This window comes from Phycodurus eques, chromosome 3, assembly GCF_024500275.1.
Source record: "Phycodurus eques isolate BA_2022a chromosome 3, UOR_Pequ_1.1, whole genome shotgun sequence".
Lineage (NCBI taxonomy): Eukaryota > Metazoa > Chordata > Actinopteri > Syngnathiformes > Syngnathidae > Phycodurus > Phycodurus eques.
In genome coordinates this window covers 6768279-6790791 of record NC_084527.1, presented here as the reverse complement: position 1 = coordinate 6790791, position 22513 = coordinate 6768279, and the positions used below count along the sequence as shown (strand labels likewise).

Sequence of the window (22513 nt, the reverse complement as noted above, 5' to 3'; positions counted from 1 at the left end):
TGTAACAAGCCCATCAGAGAGAATGTGAATGTTCTTGTGGATGAATGGAGAAAAATTTCCCACGAATGCACTTAGATGTTTTCCTTTTTTCTATATGATGAACCGATAATCATTAGGAAATGTAAGACACCCACACACATAATGGTCACTGTCAGTGTTTTCACCGTGGTACTATTCTACAGTATATAAACAGCACTGACACAAAATGGAGTGATGAAGTCGACCTTGCAATTTCTTGCTTTCTGGAGTACTATCAGACATCTGAATATTACTGATTACGTGTTTTTGTTTTTTGTTTTTTAACGCTACCGTGATGCATATTGTGCCACTGAGAGGAAAACACTGGACTTGTGTCACTTGAACCACCAATCCAGCCTACAACACCATTCCACATTATAAAAGCTGCCATTTACATAGATTTGTGTACAGTTAATAATTATGTTTTTGGGGAGTTCAACCATATCTAGTCACAGGGGCCGAGCAGTGAATTTGTGAAGCGTGTACCACGACTACGCGGGTATTAGTCCATAACCCTGATCTGTAAACACATGAAATGTCCCAACTGTCTTTGAAATCCAGTCTCAATTACACACCAGAGTAATGATGAAATCAAAGCGTCGCTTAATTAAAACTAATCCACAGCTCTGAAGTCGTCACCCTGAGGGGGGCCTGTCCTCATTACATTGTGACAGTTGGAAGCGAGGGGACTCTGCTGTGGCTTCTGTGCTTTAATACGAGCCAATCACAGAGCACTCGACCAGACGTGTTCACTTCAGACAGGACGGGCTTCGCTAATACCACTCCTAATCCGTGCACACATTCCTCTCAACCATGAGTATGCATTAAAGTGCAAAGTAGCGAAGAGGGTATGTGTGCCGTGTTCGATTTGTACATCTTGTAGTGTGAGTTAAATTAAGAATTTACCAGGATTCTCTACATAAAAAGTGAATGTACTGTCCGGAATCAAAAACACTTTTCAGGTTTTTACGACACCTATTCCAAAAGAAAGAGCAGCCTCAACAAGGGCTAATAAGAGAAGATGAGAAAAGAATATAGACAAGAAGTTAGTGAAGTAAGAGGACTTCAAAGCAGTCAGATTCCAACATCACCAAACCCCAGTGGTTTAATTTCTATTTTTTTCTATACTTATTATGCTCACATTTTTTGTGTGTGATCACATACATTTACAAAGTGTTTAAAATAAGTTTACATTTGGTTAAAGTGTGTGGGAGAAGTGAAACTATATACTGTATATAAAAAGTTTTTTTATATGGTCTCTCGAGAGTCTAGTCTACTGTATACTTGTGGATTTTCCCTATAGTGGGTGGGTCTGGAACATATCCCCTGTGGTGAATGAGAACTCACTGTATTTCAAATATTATTAACGTGACCTGACCCGCCTCTGCAGTGCTCAGCACGGTGATAATATCAAGACGAATCTGACAGGTGGATACTGCAGTGGAGGCGGCGCTTGGGATGTGCAGCAAAAGAGCAAAACGCGAGCACAGATAAAGGGATGGATGTACAGTGCACACCAAGTTTTAGGTTAAATGACACCTGTGTGAATGCATACTACACTGACTTATTCATCCAAACAGCGGCCTCACCCTGCACAATGCACGCGCCCAGATAGGCTGCTTCGGCGAAGGGACAGAGGAGACGGCCGTGGTAGACGTCTCTCTTCAGCTGCAGGTACAGCAGGTACCTGCGGACACAAAGAAGAAAAGGGAATCAAAATGCAAATGAAGATGAAATACCATTTGCATTTTTTAAACGGATACTATTACTACTAAATGTTGTATACAACATCATACAAAGAAACCTAACTAGTATTGTCTGGTTCAAACAACCTAGAACATTTAATAAACAATAAACAAGGAAGGAAGACAAGAGATGGTTTATATACTCGCGAGGAGAACGCTAAGAATTGTTCGCAGTTTACAAACTCCTACCGCTCTGAACACACTCTGTCAATCCCTCTCTTTTTATTTTCTTAGGGCGGTTCCTAGTTACACAGCTGTTGCTGCTATAAAGTTGGGGGAGCACATAGCAGCAACATGTAAACAGACTCACAGACAACTTCAATACACATGATACAATCAACATTATACTGCTAAATGAATGCTTTGAAATAGGATTAGAGTAAACATGAGATAACATATATACCATTTGCATTTGTTTTCAAGCTCTAGAGTGGAATATTTATAAAACAAAAAAAAAAAAAAAAAGAATGATGAACTATGGATTAAGTATCCCGCAACACTTCCTGTGACCTCAAATCTGGCTAATATGAAAACATTTGCACAGCAAATTTTCAAACATTTACATTATGAGTGACGAGAAGGCGTTGCTGTGATATGGCATGAAAGCATAGCCTTGGGGTGGCGTAACCATGGAAACGGCTTGAAATTTTAACGGCAGGCAGCGCGTCGCTTTACCGAGGAAATCTGAAACGGCAGTGGCGCAGCCAAGGGATGTATTTGCTGTCATGGTTACCTATGCGTGGCCGCCGCTAACTCGTCCATGCGCATTCGATGAAAGTGTGAAGGAACCACAAGTATGAATGTTATGACTGGTGTGCTATTCTTCCTACTTTTCCAGATAGCATACACAAAAACTAACTTTTTTTCTCTTTTGTTTTTTGGGACGTGTGAGGAAGCCCGAGTGCCTCGACAAAACCAGTGCAGCCACTGGGAGAACATGCTAACTCCAAACAGGAAGTCGGGAGCCTGGATTCGAACTCTCGCTGAGCTGTGAGGTGGATGTCCACCATGCCGCTCAGATCACGATCATATTTTGTAAATATATGTTGGCTAGAATGCTCCATGGGAGTGTTTCCCAACTTTATTGAGCCAAGGCACATTTTACATGAGAACAATCTCACGGCACACCACCAAACAAAAATGTCACCAAAAAAAAAGATTTATTTGTAGTAAATAGATAATAATTTCCGGACCAATTAAGGGAAACTTGTTGGTTTCTCAGGCACACCTGATGATCGCTTGCAGCACGGAGGTTTGGAATCACTGTTCTAACCTATCCAGCAGGTTTGCGAGGGTCCCGACGTTATTAGGGTAAAACTCTGGCGTCACATAGCACATGAAAACATGCTCAGTGACCGCCGCACTTAATGTTTTTCATTGGATTGTTTTATGTTTATGATTTAGAAGTGTTTTTCATGCAAACATTTCTGTAATAATGACTTTACTACTGCGTTAGATTAGTGACGGACTAGAGCGGATTGCGATTTACGGACAAATTCGGTCATAGAAATGGAATGCTGTTATAAACTGAGGACCCCATTTAAGTCCAATTTGTTTCTGTTCCTTGCAAAGTTTTTTTTTCAGATTTCCCTGGTTACCATGGCACCGATTACAAAGTAGGGCAGTTATTGTCTAAAGGGTACTTTTACCTTGTAAGCTCCTCTTTGATCTTCATGGGTTCGTGTGGGTAAAATTTGACTCTGAAGCACATGATGAAGGGCTGCAGAGCTGCAGAGGCACACACGACACACACACACACACACACACACACACACACACATGAACCAATTGTGAACATTTTCTTGATACTCCTATTGGTCTTTCTTCCAGGTTTCTGTCTCTGAGATTATTGATTATTATTTGTTACATTAATTTAGCTGCTTTTCCCCCTGGAACTGGTGAATCAAAATGCATTATTCACATCACCCGTACTCTATATCACAACCCAATTGTTCGAGGGTGCGTTTGAGGATTTTTCCGTAGTTTTTGCCTTGCCTCCGTCGCCTACTGTTTGCTCATGCGGGATTCTGTTGATGTCAATGTGTGGCATTTGAGCTACTACACTTGCTCCATATGTAAAGTGCCTCGAGAAAACTTCTGCTGTTGTGAAATGGCGCCAAACCCCAAGAGAGATATCGGCCGAGCCGTGCGTCGAACTGCGGAAAAAAACGCGATTAATTGACACACACTCAAAATTCCGTTATACTGTTTATTTTAGTTTTTTTTTTGCAGTTTCCTACGCACACCAGTTCTCCATGAGTAATATACCAGGTTATTTCATAAGCACTATACCAGGTTCTTTCATTAGCACAGGCCAAATAGGAGACGCCGGAATATTGTCAACTAGTTGCCACTGCGATAGTCTTGTTCTTTGCGTGCTTTTTCCTTTTCTTGTTCGCATTCCTGTACGTAAGTGGTACTGATTTGGTAAACTCGTTTAATTCAGATCCTGTATTTCAGTCTTTTTCTCTAGGTCGCCTTTCTTGTGTAATTAAGATTCCATTTCCTCTGTGTTTCCTTTTTATATTTATCCCTCTTTTTTTGTGTAGTAAAGAATCGGTTCTTGTTTTTCTTGTGTGCGTTGTCTATGCCTGTTGTAGCTTGTTGGTTCTTATGTTTTTCCATGTCAACATTTTGGTCATCATTGATTTTCTTTTTGCGAGTGCTTTGGGGATCTTGTCGTGCGACTTCGTTTTAATAAAACCTTGTTTTTTTTTTTTTTGCTCTGACGTGGTTGTCTGCTTTAGAGTCCGAGTTAGAGTATGTGCTCGTAACACCCATATAATTGCCGAAATAGTTTAAACCGTGACTGTGTCACAAAATATGGTCCCAAAACATGTTAATGTCAAACTCATCTATAAATAAATGGCTTGCAGCTTATTTGATGAAGAAAAAATACACCGGAAGTGTGCATATACAGTACATGCACATGCAGCATCAACTAACAACATCCACCAACAACCCAGGCTCTTTTCCGACAGACAAAGCTTGTCACTACTTTTTGACACCAATTACTGTACAACTTTCTTATTTATACAGGGCTTTGGCAGATTTGTTTTAGAAAGAGCACAATAACGGAATAGGTGAGTTATTCAGCAAATTGCTGGGGATATGTTCTACAGCAAAAAAAAACCCAAAAAAAACCACACAAATAGGCAAATTTGTTAATAGTGAAAAGTGAATAGGTGCGGGATTACTGCTTAGAAATAAAACTGAATTGCATCTTTCAATAAACATAAAAAAAAAGCAAACATACGGAGCAGATATTTTAATTTGGAATCTGGGCAGATTTTCCACATTAAAGGGATGATCCTCAGCGGCATTATGTCACCGGGAAAAAAAAAAAAAGAACCCACACATAATACATAATACATGTTAAAAAATATGAAAGCCGAAATTCTCCCACCGGCTGCTCACCCCACCCAAAAAAACGAGCACGTTATTGGCTGAGATGGGGTTTTTTTAAAGCAGAGTTGGCACGTGTATGCAAATGTGACGTCAATGTCCGAAATAAAAATACGTCACGTCCTACTTTAGGAGACAATTCCGCCACGGGGAGAAGAAGACACGTCAGGACGACTCATTTCTTTTCGTCTTTTTCCTCTCTCTCTCCTTCTCTGTCAACACAGCTCCTCGTCTCAGTTTTATGGACATTCTTTCTTTCTTTAGCGACATTACCTGTCAGCGTCTCACATTTCTTCCGCCACGATCTCATTCTCTGGCGCTAATTCCCTGGCTCATGTTCCGCCGTTAATAGCCCCGTTGCATTATCAATTGGTTGCAGAACAGGAAGAACAGCCCGACCATTAAAAGACGGCGAGAAGACGGGAAGCAAGAGAGAGACGAGCGTTCTTCCTCACAAAGCGGCCGGGGACGTTTATTTACTCAACTGCAGATAGAGGCGGCATCTATTTGGAGGGAGGCATCTATTATAAATAATAAACTTCTTTATTTATTTATTTTACACAATAGACCTTGATTTATTTATCTACTATAGACAATTTAAAAACACCATTTACAATATACTAATATTTAAAACAAACTATTCTGAAACAAATATTTGCTTAAAGAAAAATCAGCAAACAATTGTGAATGATGCTTAAATAACACAATTCAATGATTTCACCAATAAATATTATTGATGCTTGATTAATTGACATAATGAATTAAGTTAAAATGAATTAAAGAATAATGATAGGCAGTGTGATACATTTCAAATGAATGTATTGGGGAGGTCTTAATTTTTGCATATTTGGAATAACATAAGACAAAAAAAAAACTATAATGAATAGATTAAAAAAAATAAACGTTAACGATGCTTGATGAACAACATTGCAATTGAAGTTATGTGAAGGGGAGGTGTCTATTGGGGTGGCCTTTATTTTTACACATTTATAAAATAATATTAAACAACATTATATCAACGTTTTTAAAAAGAGTTCATATGGTCAGTATTAATAATGCTTAATTAACATTGATACAATGTATGTCAAGTAAATGATGTGTGTTTATTAGAGGGAGGTCTTTATTTTTACACATTTTAAATATAATATAAAACCATACTATTAAGACATTTTAAAAAATAAAATTATTAAAAATATTATTAAATAGTATGACATGCTTCACCAATAAATAAAGATGCTTTATTGACCTAATGATTTGTTACATTGTACAGTATGTCAGTATGTCGTTTACGAGAGGATGCCTAGATAGATAGAGAGAGAGAGAGATAGATAGATAGATAGATGGATAGATAGATGGATAGATAGATGGCTAGATGGATGGATGGATGGATGGATGCACTTACACTTCATTTGTCGAACCACAGCTTTATTCGGCTCCAGCCAATGCTTTAAAAGAACAACAAAAAGACCTAAGTTAAATATTAACGTTGCGTTATTACGCGCTGTTAAATATTAAGCACTCTGAAACTCAATTCTAAAACTCATCATTAACATTAAAAACAATCCAAAGCTCTTCCTAATTGAGATGAAATATCGCCTCAACAACTTTTTTATCACCACAAGTGCATAATTTTAGCCAATGATGTATCACACTTGGCAATGCTGTGCCTTTTTGATGTATTATAGGAGAGCACTGCTATTTTATATATATATATATATATATATGCGCACACACACACACACACACACACACACACACGCTTATTATTCTTATCCTGCTGTGAGCTAAAATAAAAATGTCAACGGTATTGGTTACATGTCTTTTCTGCACATGGACATGTCGGTTACATTATTTTTAAAGGCTAACGTTGGCATACGAGTGTGTGATGTTTACCCTCTGTTTCTCAGGATCCACATAGCGAATACCAAAGTAGTCCTTCTCGAGGAGGTTGTAGTGATTGCACACATGCTCGAACAGGAACTGGCCTTTGGTGTCTCTCTAGAAAGAAAATACAAATACTGTAAATAACCTTTGAATGTATTGTGCTTTTTACAATTTAAAACACTTACCAGGTGTCTTGAAAATACCCAAGGATTAAGAATTACATATTTTTACAGCACATTTCTTGCCATGGTGAAATGGTGTGTCAATTAATGTCGCCGTGTGGCGCTTGACATCGCCAAACACCGAACAAGGCTGGTCTTCCTACCTGCCTTACCTATATACCTACCTACCTACCTCCCTACCTACCTATTCTTTGTACCGAGTGTGGAATCAGTTCATGAAGTGACTCCATTCAGTAGGGTCACGTAAACTAGTCGTCGGTTTGAAGGAGTCGTTCGTGAAAGAATCAACACCACTCGAGCCCTATCTACCGCTCTGCTCCAAAAAGAAAAACAAAATGTAAAATGCTTGGTTACGCAAATGCGCAGTCACACACTTGAATCTGGTGCGCTTTTAAAATTTCCATTGCGCATGCGCGCCTGTGTACCAATTATGTACACCCCAAATGGCAAAATTGCGCGAAAATAAAATACAGCTGAAAACTGTACACAGGATGAACAAAAATGTACAGGTGTTATGCTTCAGTACTAGTTGTTATGAAACTGCTTTTACATGCCAGAGGTCCACAGTGGGGGCATGAACGTGTCAGGTGCGAGCATGAGGGTCGTATTTTACCATGCTCACGGGGCCTGGCAAAGTGGGCTCAAGACTGCCGCTGACTTCCTAAATAGAAGTTCTTTTTGGCTTTACACCCAAAAGCTTCCTATCAAAGCTAACAAATCCCATAGAATCCAACTCTCTTCTTTTGCTTGGCTGCTTTGTACTCCCAGCCAACAATTCCCTGTTGGCTTAAACTCTGCCGTTGCAGTTTTACGATTGTAAATATCATAATTATAAGAAGAAAAGCATCAGCAGCTTTGCAGTGCAGATGCATTAGCTGAGGTAAAGTAGTGCCAGTAAATACAGGCCGGATGTTCAGTCCATAAAGGCGAAGCAGACACACACGCGGTGATCAATGAACACTCTGCTTCTCAGTCAATAGCTTCTCATCATGTACAGTGCACACGCACACACACGCACACACACACACCACATCGACCAATGGAGATACTTGTTTAAAACACAATCCTAACAGTCCATGCAAGACAACACATCTGACTAAACCCAAATAATCACATAGTGGATTTAGGAGGTGATTAGGATGAACATTGGGAGTGGTGTCAATTTTTCCTATGGCGCTATAGCATGATACATATTTTTCTGCAAAATCTGTCAATATAAGCCCTGACACTGCTATTTTGTCACATCATGTGTCCCCCCTCAAGTCCTATAGCGATCAGTGTAGGGAGCGTGTCCTCTAACTGCTCAATAACCTGCTGATGGAGGTTGAATTTGTGCTCAGTTAAGCAGGACTGATTGATTTGAGTCCTGCGGGCATTCGCTGAGATTTACTCGCTCACCGGGACACGCACTCACACAAATACACGTCAAAACAAAACAAAAACACACGCACAGCTTGAGCGCTCCTTTTCTTTTCTTTTCATGCATTTGTATTGCGGGAGATCTTCATAAAGATAAAGTTGATTTCAAATGCAAATGTTACCCGTTAATTGAAGACTCTAAATTGCCCTTAGGTGTGAATGTGAGTGCGTATGGTTGTTTGTTTATATGTGCCCTGCGATTGGCTTGGCGACCAGTTCAGGGTGTACCCCGCCTCCTGCCCGATGATAGCTGGGATAGGCTCCAGCACTCCCGCGATCCTTGTGAGGTTAAGCGGGTCAGAAAATGGATAGATGGATGGATGGAGTTCTAGATTGTGCAGTTGTACCTAATGAACTGTCTCTGTCCACATTTGTGTATTTTTACTTGCACGTGTCCATCCTCATTCCTGTCTGGACTTTTTTTCCCCCTCGTGACAAAGCGTGTTAGGGAGCCGTGAAATCGAAAAAAAAGAGGAAAGGCAACCACACGAACGTTGCCAGGAAGGACGCAGACGGATCATGGAGTCACACTCATCCTCGTCCTCGGGGCAGACACTGGAGGACAGACAACAGAGGCGGCGTGAGAAGCCAAACACCACTAGAGGACAGAGACGGCGCTAAATAAAGACGACGCTTGACTCACAGAGGGAGATGGAGACTCAGCGTCTATGTCATGTCTGACAAGAGGAAGGATTTTTATTTTTTTGTTATATTGTCAAAGGCCCGGATATTAAAAATTAACCTAGTCAGTCTCTACATGAGCTTCACTTAATGATGGCAAAGTGCCCTGTATTCTATTTCACATACACACGCTCCAATAGAAACCTCACAGAGTGGCTTCAGTTTAACAGGAGCAAAGTACACTGCAGCGTGTGTTTGCGTGTGCGCGTGTGTGTGTGTGCCCGACAAGCTTTGTGCAGCCAGCCACGTCCAGACGTCAAGCGATATAAAATAAAAGCACTTATGCCATCAAATATTCATTCCTGTGTCCGTCCTAAATCCGCAAAAACTCAAAAAACATCAAGTATTCATGCTGGAACATGACCTCCAACCACACCGTACTTGCAGTACAAAGTCACTTAGGGCAGTTTTTAGACAAGAAGTGAATAATAAGAAAGAAATTCACTGAAAGTCCAAGTGAAAATTGTTATCTTGGAATAATGAATGGCCCCTATGACCCCCAAGTGAAACAATGAAAATAGAATTGAAGTGTTCCATAGTCCAGTGTTTCCCAAACTTTATACGACAACTCATCACGCTGTCACACGTTCTTCCAGGTCGCTAAAGCTCAAGCGTTCAAACCCTTCCATGTCATTTGACCAAAGTGACCAACTGAGAATAAAGTGTAAATGGCTGAAAATGATGATTTTCTTTTTGCGAAGTGGTACGTGAAGTCTCATATTCACAACAGCAGTCGCGTTGTCTACTTTCAACAGTTAAATTGATTCAAAAATCGCACAAAGTTAAGAGGATCAGTGAGGGATTGGCTAATTAATTCAGGAGATAGCAAATAAAATGCCTTAGCCTTGGTTACAGTACTGTAGATGCAGCCTAAAGGCTAGCATAGTAGCATAATTTGTAAATGAGCCTCAGCCTAGCCTAACATTGAGTGGTTCTTTTAATAACTGATTTTATTTGAATTACATTATCTTAGGCTATGGTAAAACTCTTACTAATTGTAATAGCAATTTATTTAAGAAACATTTGAACATTTTAACTAAATAATTCACGAGATAACAATAATAGAAATGCCCTAGTTTTGGTCATCGTACTGTAGACGTAGCCTAAAGGCTATCATAGTAGCATAATCTGTAAATGAGCCTCAACCTAGCCTATCATTGAGTGCTTCTTTTGGTGACTAATGTTGTTTGAATTACATTGTGTTTGGCTATGGTAAAACTTTTATTAACTGTACTGACATGTTTTTTTTTAGAAACATTTCGACATTAGCTTAATAATGTATTCTTAGAAAATGGTCAGTACAGGTAATAAAATACAATTTAAAAAAAAAATAGTATAAAAATAAATATATACTGTTTATATTGTACAAAGTAGCCAGGACGTGTTTTTTTTTTGTTTTTTTTGCGATGCTACCGCAAAATGGGAGTAAAGTCCATTTTATGATGTTATCACAAGAAAAAAGCCAAAGAAAAACAAGATTGAGCAGAAGTCTCACCAGATATGCCACAGTTGCGTGTAATGACGGTAAATTATTGCATATTTGATGAAACATTTTCTATAGATCATAAAGTTGTTCATTTGATTTCCACAAATCCAGGCACTAGGACCCTGGGTCGAGTGTCCCACTTAAAGGGCCAGTGTTGTTTAATTAATAAGAATGTCAGCTCAATTATGACTGGTCTTTATCCACTTTAGTTGTTTCTTATCATGGCACGGGCCAGCTAATTGGCTCAATGTGAAGCTGAAATGTCATCAATTATAAAGACAGAGCAGGGTTGAGGAGGGTGCAGCCGAGGTGGGGTTGGGTGGGTGTTTGGGGTTTACGGGACTTGAAACATGTTGCTCATCAATGTGGGTAAACAGAGATTTAGAACACACGAAGAACAATTGATTTAGTTCTTAATGTCAAGTGTATAAGTCATCTAATGTTGACTTTTCTCTTCTTGTTAATGCGCACGATCATTCTAATGTACAGTATATACACAGCTCCTTTTTACATTGATATTTTGTTTTAGTGTCGAAGAAACGTCAATTGGGTGCTTTTGGTGTTTTCTTGGCGGAATGTGAGGTAGAATCACTGCCGATTTGTGCCTAAATGGATCAGAGAGCTTTTTTGTTTTGTCCCAAGATCTTCTTCCAAGGCCTGCTTGGTGGTCGTCTTCTCGGTGAAAAGAGATCATGCAAATTTGAAAAGCTCTCAGAAGAAATGTTTTTTCTCGGCCGTTCTTTCTTCTTCCGAGCAAGCCTTAGCTATTCTGCGCACCTCGGGGATTTCACTCGCCTCTCGATGTTCTCCTGGAGAACGTTAATTCCCAACTTTTCATGCCTTGAGGCTTTTCTCCTTCGCTTTGTCAACGGCCTCCTCTGTTGTACTTGTCAACACATTTGCCTCCTTGACTATTTCTCTGGCAGTGGTGCTTTCTGCTTCCTCTCGCTTAGCACGCACCTCTCTGCCCCACAGCTGTAGATAACATCCGCCATCATGTCGATCTACTTGAGCGAACGCTTCATGTTTACCATGTTTTGCTGCAGCATCTTCTCTCTTTCTACAAATGTAATATAATGCCCCCTGGTGGCCAAGACGCCCACACCAGAAGGAGTAGCATGATGTCCATTGAATTAAAACAAAAACAAAAATGTTGCAAAAACGGTTTCATTCTTTATATTCTATTTTATTGTGTTATTACAGTACATTTTTATACAGTACATTACTACAAAGCTACAGCGTTTTGTTTTTGTTTTAAACTAAATCCCGTCAACACTTAGCAGTACAATGGATTTGATCTTTGTGTCTGCTACATACTTTTTTGAGCCAAAAAGCCCTCTCCTTCTAAATGTATTTCCACTGAGCATAGAGAACGGGGTATTTAGAAAAACGTTGGAAGCAAATTTTGCTATAAAGCACACATCAATGCTCATTTGAGCCACCCACCATTTTATGGAACTTAAAAGTATCCCTCACATTATATGTGCAAATTTTTCTGGCAGTAAAATCGTTCGTTTTTTTTTTTTTTTTTTTTTTTTTTCTTATAAAGAATATTTAACTGCACTGACTTGAGTTTGTCAAGTCGAAGTGGGTCACTCGCTGGTGTTTGGACCATTTGAAAAGATTAGAGTCCAACCGAGGATGCAGGATGCAAATCGTCCACTGAGGCGACGCGCTGAAGACTTCAGGAGCCAAGCGCCAGGCTGATATTATGGGATGCAGCCTATCCAGATAAATAGAATAGCCTTGGAAATGACCTACGATTACCTCCAAAGGTAAGAAAATATGGAGACGATCCCTCTATAAATGCTAACGGCTTCCATTCTTTTGGGAAGATTTTGTGAGAGCGTCGGTGGGAATTTGGGCCCGACTAATCTGAGTTCATGGCGTCAAAAGGCAAAGTGATTATTACAAAATCCTCGTACAATGAGGTCAATACAGCTTACTGTTGTGCCAATTACAGAAGCCATAAAGCCGGCCATCCGAGAGACACGTGGCTGCTGGAAATAAACTGCCAAAAAAAACGTGGCGTATTGAGCGCATCAGGGGGAACTAGTGGCAATAACGTCCAACAATGGAGGAGAATGAGGGTGTCCCATATTTACTAAGTGCCGATGGGGTTGATGGTCCTTTTATTCAAGTGGAGACTCAGGGCAGCAAAGTCGAGACTGTGGGGCATAGCAATGACAATCGACAATTAAAAAAAAAAAAAAAAAAAAAAAAAAAAAAAGAAATTATAATGGGGCATAGAATTAACAATTGACAATAAAAAAAAATAAAGAAATTATAATAATAGTGGTAATAAAGTCACATAACTATGGAGATAAAATAGTATATTTAGCATTTTTATGTGGGGGAAAAAGAGCGACACTTTCAGATATATTATAATTTCTCTCCCAAAAACCAAACTTTTGTCACATTATGACCATTTTATTTTCTTAACTTGATGACATTAATCTTGTACTTTTACTGCTTGTTTAATTTACAAACATTATATTTTGTTGACAGATTCCACACACCAGTATTTTATCATCCCAAAAATTAATAAGTAGACACAACATTTACATTTACATTTTTAAGGTAATATTACAAGAAAAAAATATAATATGGGGAAATTAATTAAAAGAAAAAAGGCTGTATAGTGGTCAACTTATTTTTACACTTGTATGATGGATAACAATGGTAAAATGCAAAAATGCATGTTGCCTTTTTAAAGGTTTTATGAAGGGCAGAGATCCATTTTTGCTTATGGGAAAATGGTTTGAAATTCAAACAGGGGGAAAAAAACCGAGAATCTTGGAACCGAAGTTCTTCCACACCAAACTCAATCCAAACATGACTTTATAGACCTTGCTTGATTTAAAAGATTTTTATCCAGAAAAAAAGCATGTTGCTTCACGCCAAAATAGTCATTTATTTCTTCATGTTGTAAACAAGGAACTTTTGGAGGACCATTGAGTGCTTGGACCGCGAGAGCTATTGTCTAAATTTTATTCTGGGGCCAAAAGAAAACCCTGCTGCTGGGAGGGAGGTAATACTTGCGAGGGGTCCAGGAACTATTGAGGTGGGGTCTGCAGATCTGAAAATATCTGACTGGATTTCAGTTACAATAATAACTACAAGAACCGAGAGCGCAAAAAAAACAACAACAAACAAACAAACAGGAACTTCAGGCGGATATGTTGATTTCTGTAGTCCAACACTGACTATCGGTTGCATCTTGGCTCTTCTCTGGCAGGGGGTTCTTTGTCATGTGACACAGTGACTGTGATGTGACCTTGTTCCTGCGCGAGAGAGGTAAATTACCTCATCATCTCTTGGAATACCAGATGAACACACACACACACACACACACGTACAGAGTGGAGTGGGGCGGGTACAAATGCATGCACGCTGAGAGTGAGTTCATGGCTGGGCACACCGGCTAATAAGCTTCGAGTTAGGGCCATAAATTATCCATTTAATGGGGCTGGACCAGTTTCTATTCTAACGGAGAGTCATCAATGCCTCTTGCACTGCTCGCCACCACGCAAAAGTGCACGCGCGCGCACACACACACACACGCACACACACACACACACACGAGAAAGAGAGAGAGAAGTGGGAGATTGTAGCAGCAACACCACTATTGTGATTGGCTGCATGGCTGTCTTATCTTCAGACCACTGCATGTTTGCAGAAAACAAAATCCATGAGAAAATCCACAGAAAAAAGCCCCTTAGTGTGTGTGTGTGTGTGTGTGTGTGTGTACATTTGAAACACATGCCATCCATCCATCCATCTTCTGAGCCGCTTCTCCTCACTAGGGTCAAGGGCGTGCTGGAGCCTATCCCAGCTGTCATCGGGCAGGAGGCGGGGTACACCCTGAACTGGTTGCCAGCCAATCGCAGGGCACATAGAAACTAACAACCATTCGCACTCACAGTCATGCCTACGGGCAATTCTGAGTCTCCAATTAATGCATGTTTTTGGGATGTGGGAGGAAACCGGAGTTCCCGGAGAAAACCCACGCAGGCACGGGGAGAACATGCAAACTCCACACAGGTGGGGCCGGGGATTGAACCCGGGTCCTCAGAACTGTGAGGCTGACGCTCTAACCAGTCGGCCGCCGTGCCGCCTGAAACACATGCCATAAAAGATATTAATGTGTTCTTATAATACAAAAATAAACATAACCAGCTCGCTCCAGTCTTCACTCAGATCTTTAACAGATCTTTGGAAATGTGCGAAGTTCCATCCTGCTTCAAACGCTCCACCATCATTCCAGTCCCCAAGAAACCTGCAATCTCTAGTCTGAATGACTACAGGCCTGTCGCTTTGACATCTGTGGTCATGAAGTCCTTTGAACGTCTCGTGCTGGACCACCTCAAGAGTGTCACAGGTCCCCTGCTGGACCCCCTGCAGTTTGCCTACCAAGCGAACAGGTCTGCGGATGATGCAGTCAACATGGGACTGCACTTCATCCTAGAACACCTCGACAGTGCAGGGACCTACGCGAGGATCCTGTTCGTGGACTTCAGCTCAGCGTTCAACACCATCATCCCTGAACTCCTTTCAACCAAGCTTCTCCAGCTCAGCGTCTCACCTGCCATCTGCCAGTGGATTTACAGCTTTCTGACGGGCAGGACACAGCAGGTCAGGCTGGGGGAGGCCACCTCATCCACACGCAGCATCAGCACTGGGGCGCCCCAAGGTTGTGTCCTCTCTCCGCTGCTCTTCTCTCTCTACACGAACGACTGCACCTCAGCGAACCCGACTGTCAAGCTCCTGAAGTTTGCAGATGACACCACTGTCATCGGCCTCATCAAGGACGGTGACGAGTCTGCATATCGACAGGAAGCGGAGCGGCTGGAGCTGTGGTGCGGGCGACACAACCTGGAGCTGAACACGCTCAAGACGGTAGAGATGATCGTGGACTTCAGGAGGCATCCTTCGCCACAGCTGCCCCTCACGTTGTCCAGCTGCCTTGTGTCAACCGTCGAGACCTTCAAGTTCCTGGGAATTACAATCTCTCAGGACCTGAAGTGGGCGAACAACATCAACTCCGTCCTCAAAAAGGCCCAGCAGAGGATGTACTTCCTGCGGCTTCTGAGAAAGCACGGCCTGCCACCGGAGCTGCTGAGACAGTTCTACACAGCGGTCATCGAATCGGTCCTGTGTTCTTCCATCACAGTCTGGTTTGGTGCTGCTACAAAAAAGGACAAGCTCCGACTGCAACGGACAATCAAAACTGCTGAAAGGATTGTCGGTAACCCCCTACCCACCATTGAGGACTTGCACGCTGCCAGAACTAAGACAAGGGCGTGCAAAATCCTCACGGACCGTCTGCACCCCGGTCACCGGCTCTTCCAGCTCCTTCCCTCAGGTAGGCGCTACCGATCAACGCTAACTAGAACTAGTAGACATTCCAACAGCTTCTTCCCTCTTGCGATCAACTTCTTAAACACCTAACCTATAATTCCATTACAACAAGCTGGCAATTTTTTGACTTGAGTTCGTTGTCACATTTCTGTGGGGCCAATTATTTATTACTTGTGCACTCACTGTAGTTGTCTCGCCATGCTGCACTATTTGCATATACTGGCCACTCATGCCAGAGTAGCATCTGCTCCATTTGCACACTGATTGAGGAGTATCTGTAACATTTGCACAACCGACATTGTCCCAGATGATCGCACTACTTGTCACTTTAAACCGCATACACTCCTTGAAGTCTCAGCGCCCTTTGCACAATGGTCATTGCACCGGACTATTGCAATATTAGTCGTTCGAACTGCTCTAAGTGCTAGAGGACTCTGCATCTTTTTGCACAATTGTTTTTTGTCAATGTCTTTATGTCCCCAAAGTGTTCTGTAAATTGACTGTTTGTTGTACTAGAGCGGCTCCAACTACCGGAGACAAATTCCTTGTGTGTTTTGGACATACTTGGCAAATAAAGATGATTCTGATTCTGATTCTGATTCTGATAATAGTTGTTACAGCCTTTGTGTAATACACTTCCTGTAAAAGATTGCGCTTTTTATTGGGACACTGTTCTGGAAAGGCAATTTTCCACCTTCGGGATAGTAGTTGAAGCTTGTTTTACACTGCCTGTAAATGTCGACAGGCTCTGCTTGCTTTGTGTCTTTGCCATTTAAACAGAACAGAAACACGGCGGGGACAGGGTCAACCTGGACATTTTCCGCCTTCCTCGGTAGTGTCAGAGGCCTTTTTTCAGGTGGATTTCCTGTATAAATGGCATCAAAACAAAATGAGGAGAAAATGGCTAATTTCCCACTCGAGGGTAGTATCAAGACTCTTTTTAAAAGTCTGCATTTTATTCCTTTTCTCCCCATGTCACCGTTATGTATAAACGAGGCAGACAAACTCAACCCAGCAAGTGTTTTTTTTTCTTTTGGTCTCTTAATTTTTCTGGACCTGCATATGTGATGGTATGTATTCCAGCCTTCTACTGTATAACCCTTTACTCATACCTTTTATAATGCAATCTCAATGCAAAAGTAGAAATCAGAAAATAGATTACACCTCTTGAGTTGATGACCATCAAAGAGACGGGAATAGAAACTGCCCAGCTATTTTTAACTCCAAACAAGTCCGAGAACCGCGTCGCTGCTGCATATGCTATCTTTGTAACAGTCTGACACACGCGCACGCACCCACGCACGTCTCATAAAAGGCAAATGATGACTGAAAACGATCCCAACATGCTTTAGTTTAATGAATGAATGATGTATTGATAAGGTGAACTCCAGGAGGCCTGCAACCCACTAATTATAGGCTCTTTACTGTACAATATAATTTTTAAATTCATCTATCTACTCATAACGTTACTTGTAAGAACAACTGTGCTCAAGCACAGTCCGCTAAGTCATTCACAAGCACATACGTACACGCATCATATACGAGACGTTTAATTGGGTATCTGGTTGGTCACTGAGCTCATTTCAATTGTATTACTTTATTACATGCTAATGTAATAATTTTATGAATATTGTCTTGAAAATAAAATGTCCCTGATTATTTTAGACATTTTCTCTCGTAATTTGTAAAATATTTGTTTTTAGTGTAATAAGACATGAAAAATGTTTTAATAGCTCGGCAATAATATCCTAAACAGGTATTTTTTTTAAATCATGAATTGTTGTTTAACTATTGTTATTATTAACTTGGATTATTTGATTTTTCAATTCACTTAATTATTATTAAATTATAATTCCCTAACGAATTATATGACATCACGCTAGAGATAATCTCATGAGAATAGGCTTGGTTACATTTACATTTGTATAAGAACTTTGTATTGTAATTTTATGAATATTTCTCTTTTTCTTGAAAAATATGTTTTTTCCCCAAAATTTAAATACTTTTACGGTAACATTACAATTTTTTTTCACGTAACCTTTCTCTTAATATTTGCACTTCACTTTCCTTTTCCCTGAGGCCCTAAAACCACAGAATAAAGGCAATATATTCTATACACATGTACTGTGTATCTATTTTCCCATCATATTAAAAGTAATATTTTGATTATAATATTATTCTTTTCAGCATGACTTCCAGAGTAAAGTCAAAATATTAGCATAAATGTTTGTGTAAAAAATCTGCACATTTACACTTCAAAATCTGTATTTTATGCAATAGACAATTTACGACAATGACATAATTTTAATCTGGCAGTAATACATCATTTTCGTGTAATTTTAATAGTTTTCTTTCCCCCTTATCAGTGTGATCCAAACACTTCAGACTCAACAACCAAGCAGACTGACTCAAACTAAGCCTCAAAGTTGCAGTATTGCAGTATCGTCTCATGATGTGACAACAAAGGCAAAAGCGTTTGGGCACGCTGGTACCGGAATGCATGAGATAATGCAGAAGCCGCTCTGCTAGAATACATGGTGGTCATCATGTCTTTATCTAACGCACACCCAGACCCGCCGGCCACGCAAAAGCATCTCCGAAGGCTGTCGGCCGCATGAGGAACACTGATCTCTCTTAATTATACATGATGTGTCACAGACACGCCGGGAGTACGAGACCGAGAGAGCAGAGGAAAAAAAAATAAAAAATACGAAGAGCGAGAGACAGAGAGAGTATGGGAGGGGTCAAGGAAGCGAGAGAGGGATGGAATAAAGATGGGAGGAAGTAGGGGAAGCATGCATCTGCAGGGAAGAGGTGAGGTCAACTGTGTACTGATCTCCACTTGTCTCTCCTGTAGTACCTCTGGAGTATGTTGCATGACTGCATTACACCAAACACATACACACACGAGAATATACGTATACGACTGCTGCATTCCGGGCTGCGAGGAAATATCCCTCTCTGAACTTAAAGGGGATATATTACGGATAGTTTACCTTTTATTTTTTTATTTTATTTGTACAAATAGTTCGGTCTCTGGAGTGCCTGCCCACCCACCAAAATGTCAAATGAAAATAAATAATAATTCTTCTGTTGGCTGCCTTTTTCTGAAAAAGCGTGAGCAAGTCGTTCTGCGGTTCCGCCTTACTGTCACGGTCGCAGTGGGGCTAAGTCACTGAGATTCCCTTGCCCATGATATGATCATGCAGGCTGGGTGAAGATCCAGAACCACTTTCAAGCCACAACACTGTCTGAAAACATCATCATGCTCAAACACTCATATCTCCCACGGGTGTAAGCAGAGCTGCTTTGAGTTTTGTTGAAAGCACAGATTAGCATTTGCTAACAATCTTAGCCTCTGATTGATTGGCGAAGTTGTCGATGGATGGGTATTTGCGCTACATACACTGCGTGTGCAAACACGCGCTGTAGTGTATGAACTGCTGCCTGTTGTCTTTATGGCCGCTCACTTTTCCCCCCCCACACTTTTGAGCTCTGCTGCCACCAGTAGAAGCCGCTCCAGTAAAGGTGTGTTCACCACTGGTCCAGCAGTGGGACGGGGTGAGCAGTGGCTCACTTGCACAAGGCAAGGCCCACCTCGAAAAAGTGACTTCTCTCAGCAATACAAGGATGAGTAGTCGACAGGTCGACTTTACAACTCAACATCAACATTTGAAGCTTAAAGTCGACTAACGGCCAAGCACGTTTTGGGCATCTCTTCTTCCACTTGGCCGATTTGCAGAGGTGTTAAGACTATAACGTTCTGTGGAGCAGCAAAATGTCCGGGCAACAGTTGTGGCCGTCTTCGTACCTATGCGCGGGTCCGGGAATATGAACATAAGCTGGTTGTGAACGAGAACAGCACTAAGTCTCGCTAACTTAAGTATTTAATGTTCTTACGCCACATGGATGACGGCATTTTTAACGGCGATTCCAGTGGACTCTGGCATGGCGTCACTCCGCAAATGTTGTGTGTAACACTATTAAGAACAGTTCTTAGTGTATTGAAATGCAGTTCGACACCACTGAATCCCACTGCACACAGGTGCATGGTGTTTTATGAGATAAAGGAGTCAAACAAAGACATTAAATTACGCTTTTATGCCACACAACAATTCAGCTAGGCATCTGCAATATGTGTGCCCCGACTGGCCCACGTTATGGAAAGAAAGGAGAAATTAAGACAGTGACAAGAAAGAAAGGTGCTGCTGCCGTTGTGAGTGAGTGAGAGCAGGACAAGGCAGAGGAGGTCATAAAATATGCACAGCGGAACACAGAACAAGCACACAGCACAACGGCAACACAAAAGAACACTGCGGAAAAGAGAAAAAAGAAAAGAAAAGAGAAATAAAAAGCAGTCGGCTAGAAATATCAGCCCATTTCCTTGATGTCGAATCCCTCTAAGTTGCACAAAATGTACTTTTTTTTTTTTTTTAAACTGGAGCAAGGGGTGTTAATAAGGTAACTGTATGCTGAGTTAAGAAGCCATTGTGGATTTTCTTTCACAATTTGAAACTGTTCCAAAGTGTCTCACTAAAAGGTCTCTGACATGCTTTGGTCAAAGTACATAAAGACTACAGAGGTACAATTACAGCACACTTTATATCCACTTGTTACACTCTGGATCAAACCACTCGGTTACGAGGGGGCGACTTACCCAGAAATACCCAGTATGGGTTTCAGTACCATGACTGCCGGGGTCCAAGCGAGGAAATTGGGATGGAGCGAGCGGATACTCGTGGTTTTTGGCGACTATTTTTCAAAAAAGAAACTAGCAACAAATCTAGTGAGTTATTGGAGACTTCGGGATACTCTGAATCTCCCTCCAGATCAGGAGATGTTCACCTATCCATCTCAGGACTGCAAATGAATGCCGATTGCGCAAAGCAACAAGTGGCTAATTTGACGATAGGCGGGTAACAGAGACCCAACTATTTTTACACAAGCAAATCACCTTTAGTCATATTTGTTAAAAATGCAAGTGCATGAGTAAAATGATCTATTAAAAACTCAGCCCTCTCTGGCCTTAATTGGGCCTCACAGAAACCACCAAACCTGAGGGAAAAACAACTAATCAGATTAGCAAAAAGGAGCAGAGCCACAGGACCTCAGAAAGATGAGAGGATTCGGAAGTTATGCGGAATTAGCAAGATTTCTGCTTGATGCGTAAGTTTATGAACTCTTTTTGAATTTCAATTATCAACATTTAGCATGTTATAGTAACACTCCACTACAAACAAGTCATGCTACCGATGTAGCAGCTGTCGCTGACGTCAGCTTGTTTACAGTGCCAATGCTAGCTTAGTATTGCTAGCCCTGCTAACTTTTTGAAGCTGGGCATACATTCTCTGTGACTATTAATCACGATTACGCACTTTGATACTATCAAGTTTTTGTTTTGGTTTTTTTTTTGGTCCTGTTCGGCTGCTAGGTCAAGCAGAATGGAAAATATGTATCCCTTTTATGCTGAAACAGTTTTACTGTGTCACAGTGGAATTTTTAAGGTTCCGCTGTGGTATTATAATTGAGGTCTATTGAGAATCAGACTTGATCAGTCGAACAGAACAAAGTTTCTAGAAGGGAGAAAGAAACAAAGACAAAAGACAAAGCACTAATTGTAAACAGGATGAGTGAAGTAAATCCTTACATTATCTACAACAATGAAACGTTAAATATGAGTGTTGCATGGGGCTGCAGTGCTACACCCTGTGAGGGAAGGACAGGACACGATAGAACAGGACAAGGACAGGAGAAGTAGCGTGCAGGACCAGGGTCGTGAACCGGCTGTACAACTGAAGTGTGGTGGCATTAATTGTAAATTATAAAAGTGTACAGGACGAGAGTATAAGTGAGGGGATACACAAGCGATTTGCATATTCATGAGTTATTTGTTGCAGTAAGGGGTGTGTGCCTGCGGATACATGCAAGTGAATTGATACAATTGTTTTACATGCACAAAGACTGACAGAAGTGTCCTGTAATTGCTGTGGCCGCACCGCCGCGGCTGAGGACCCCACCCAATCAATCGAGGGGCGGGATCGGGCCCAGGGGTCCACCCGAGAGCAGCCCGGCGGACGGGACACGTCCCACACCGAGGGACCCAGGGCGGTCCGCCGGCCCCACCGAGGCGCCCCGACAACCGGCCACCCAGCGGGGGCCGCAGGGACCCAATGCCACCCACCCAGCCAACCACCCACGTCTTGTTATGCCACACCTGTGACATGAATGGATTATCTCGGCAAAGGAGAAGAATTTAGACAGATTTGTGAAAAATATTTGGGAGAAATAGGCCGTTTTTTAATATAGAGAAAGTGTTAGATCTTTGAGTTTAG

At 41.3% G+C, this 22513-nt stretch overlaps 1 protein-coding gene across 1 annotated transcript in view; it reads right to left on the bottom strand.

Moving 5' to 3' along the window:
* Positions 1 to 22513, bottom strand: part of frmd3 (FERM domain containing 3) — a 52173-nt gene that overhangs the window by 28681 nt on the left and 979 nt on the right. Inside the window, exons 3-6 of the mRNA XM_061671849.1 lie at positions 7062 to 7166; positions 6571 to 6613; positions 3413 to 3491; positions 1608 to 1705 (exon numbers count right to left, since the gene is read on the bottom strand). Coding sequence (XP_061527833.1) covers positions 1608 to 1705; positions 3413 to 3491; positions 6571 to 6613; positions 7062 to 7166 — 325 coding nt within the window. The remainder of the gene's footprint in view (positions 1 to 1607; positions 1706 to 3412; positions 3492 to 6570; positions 6614 to 7061; positions 7167 to 22513) is intronic.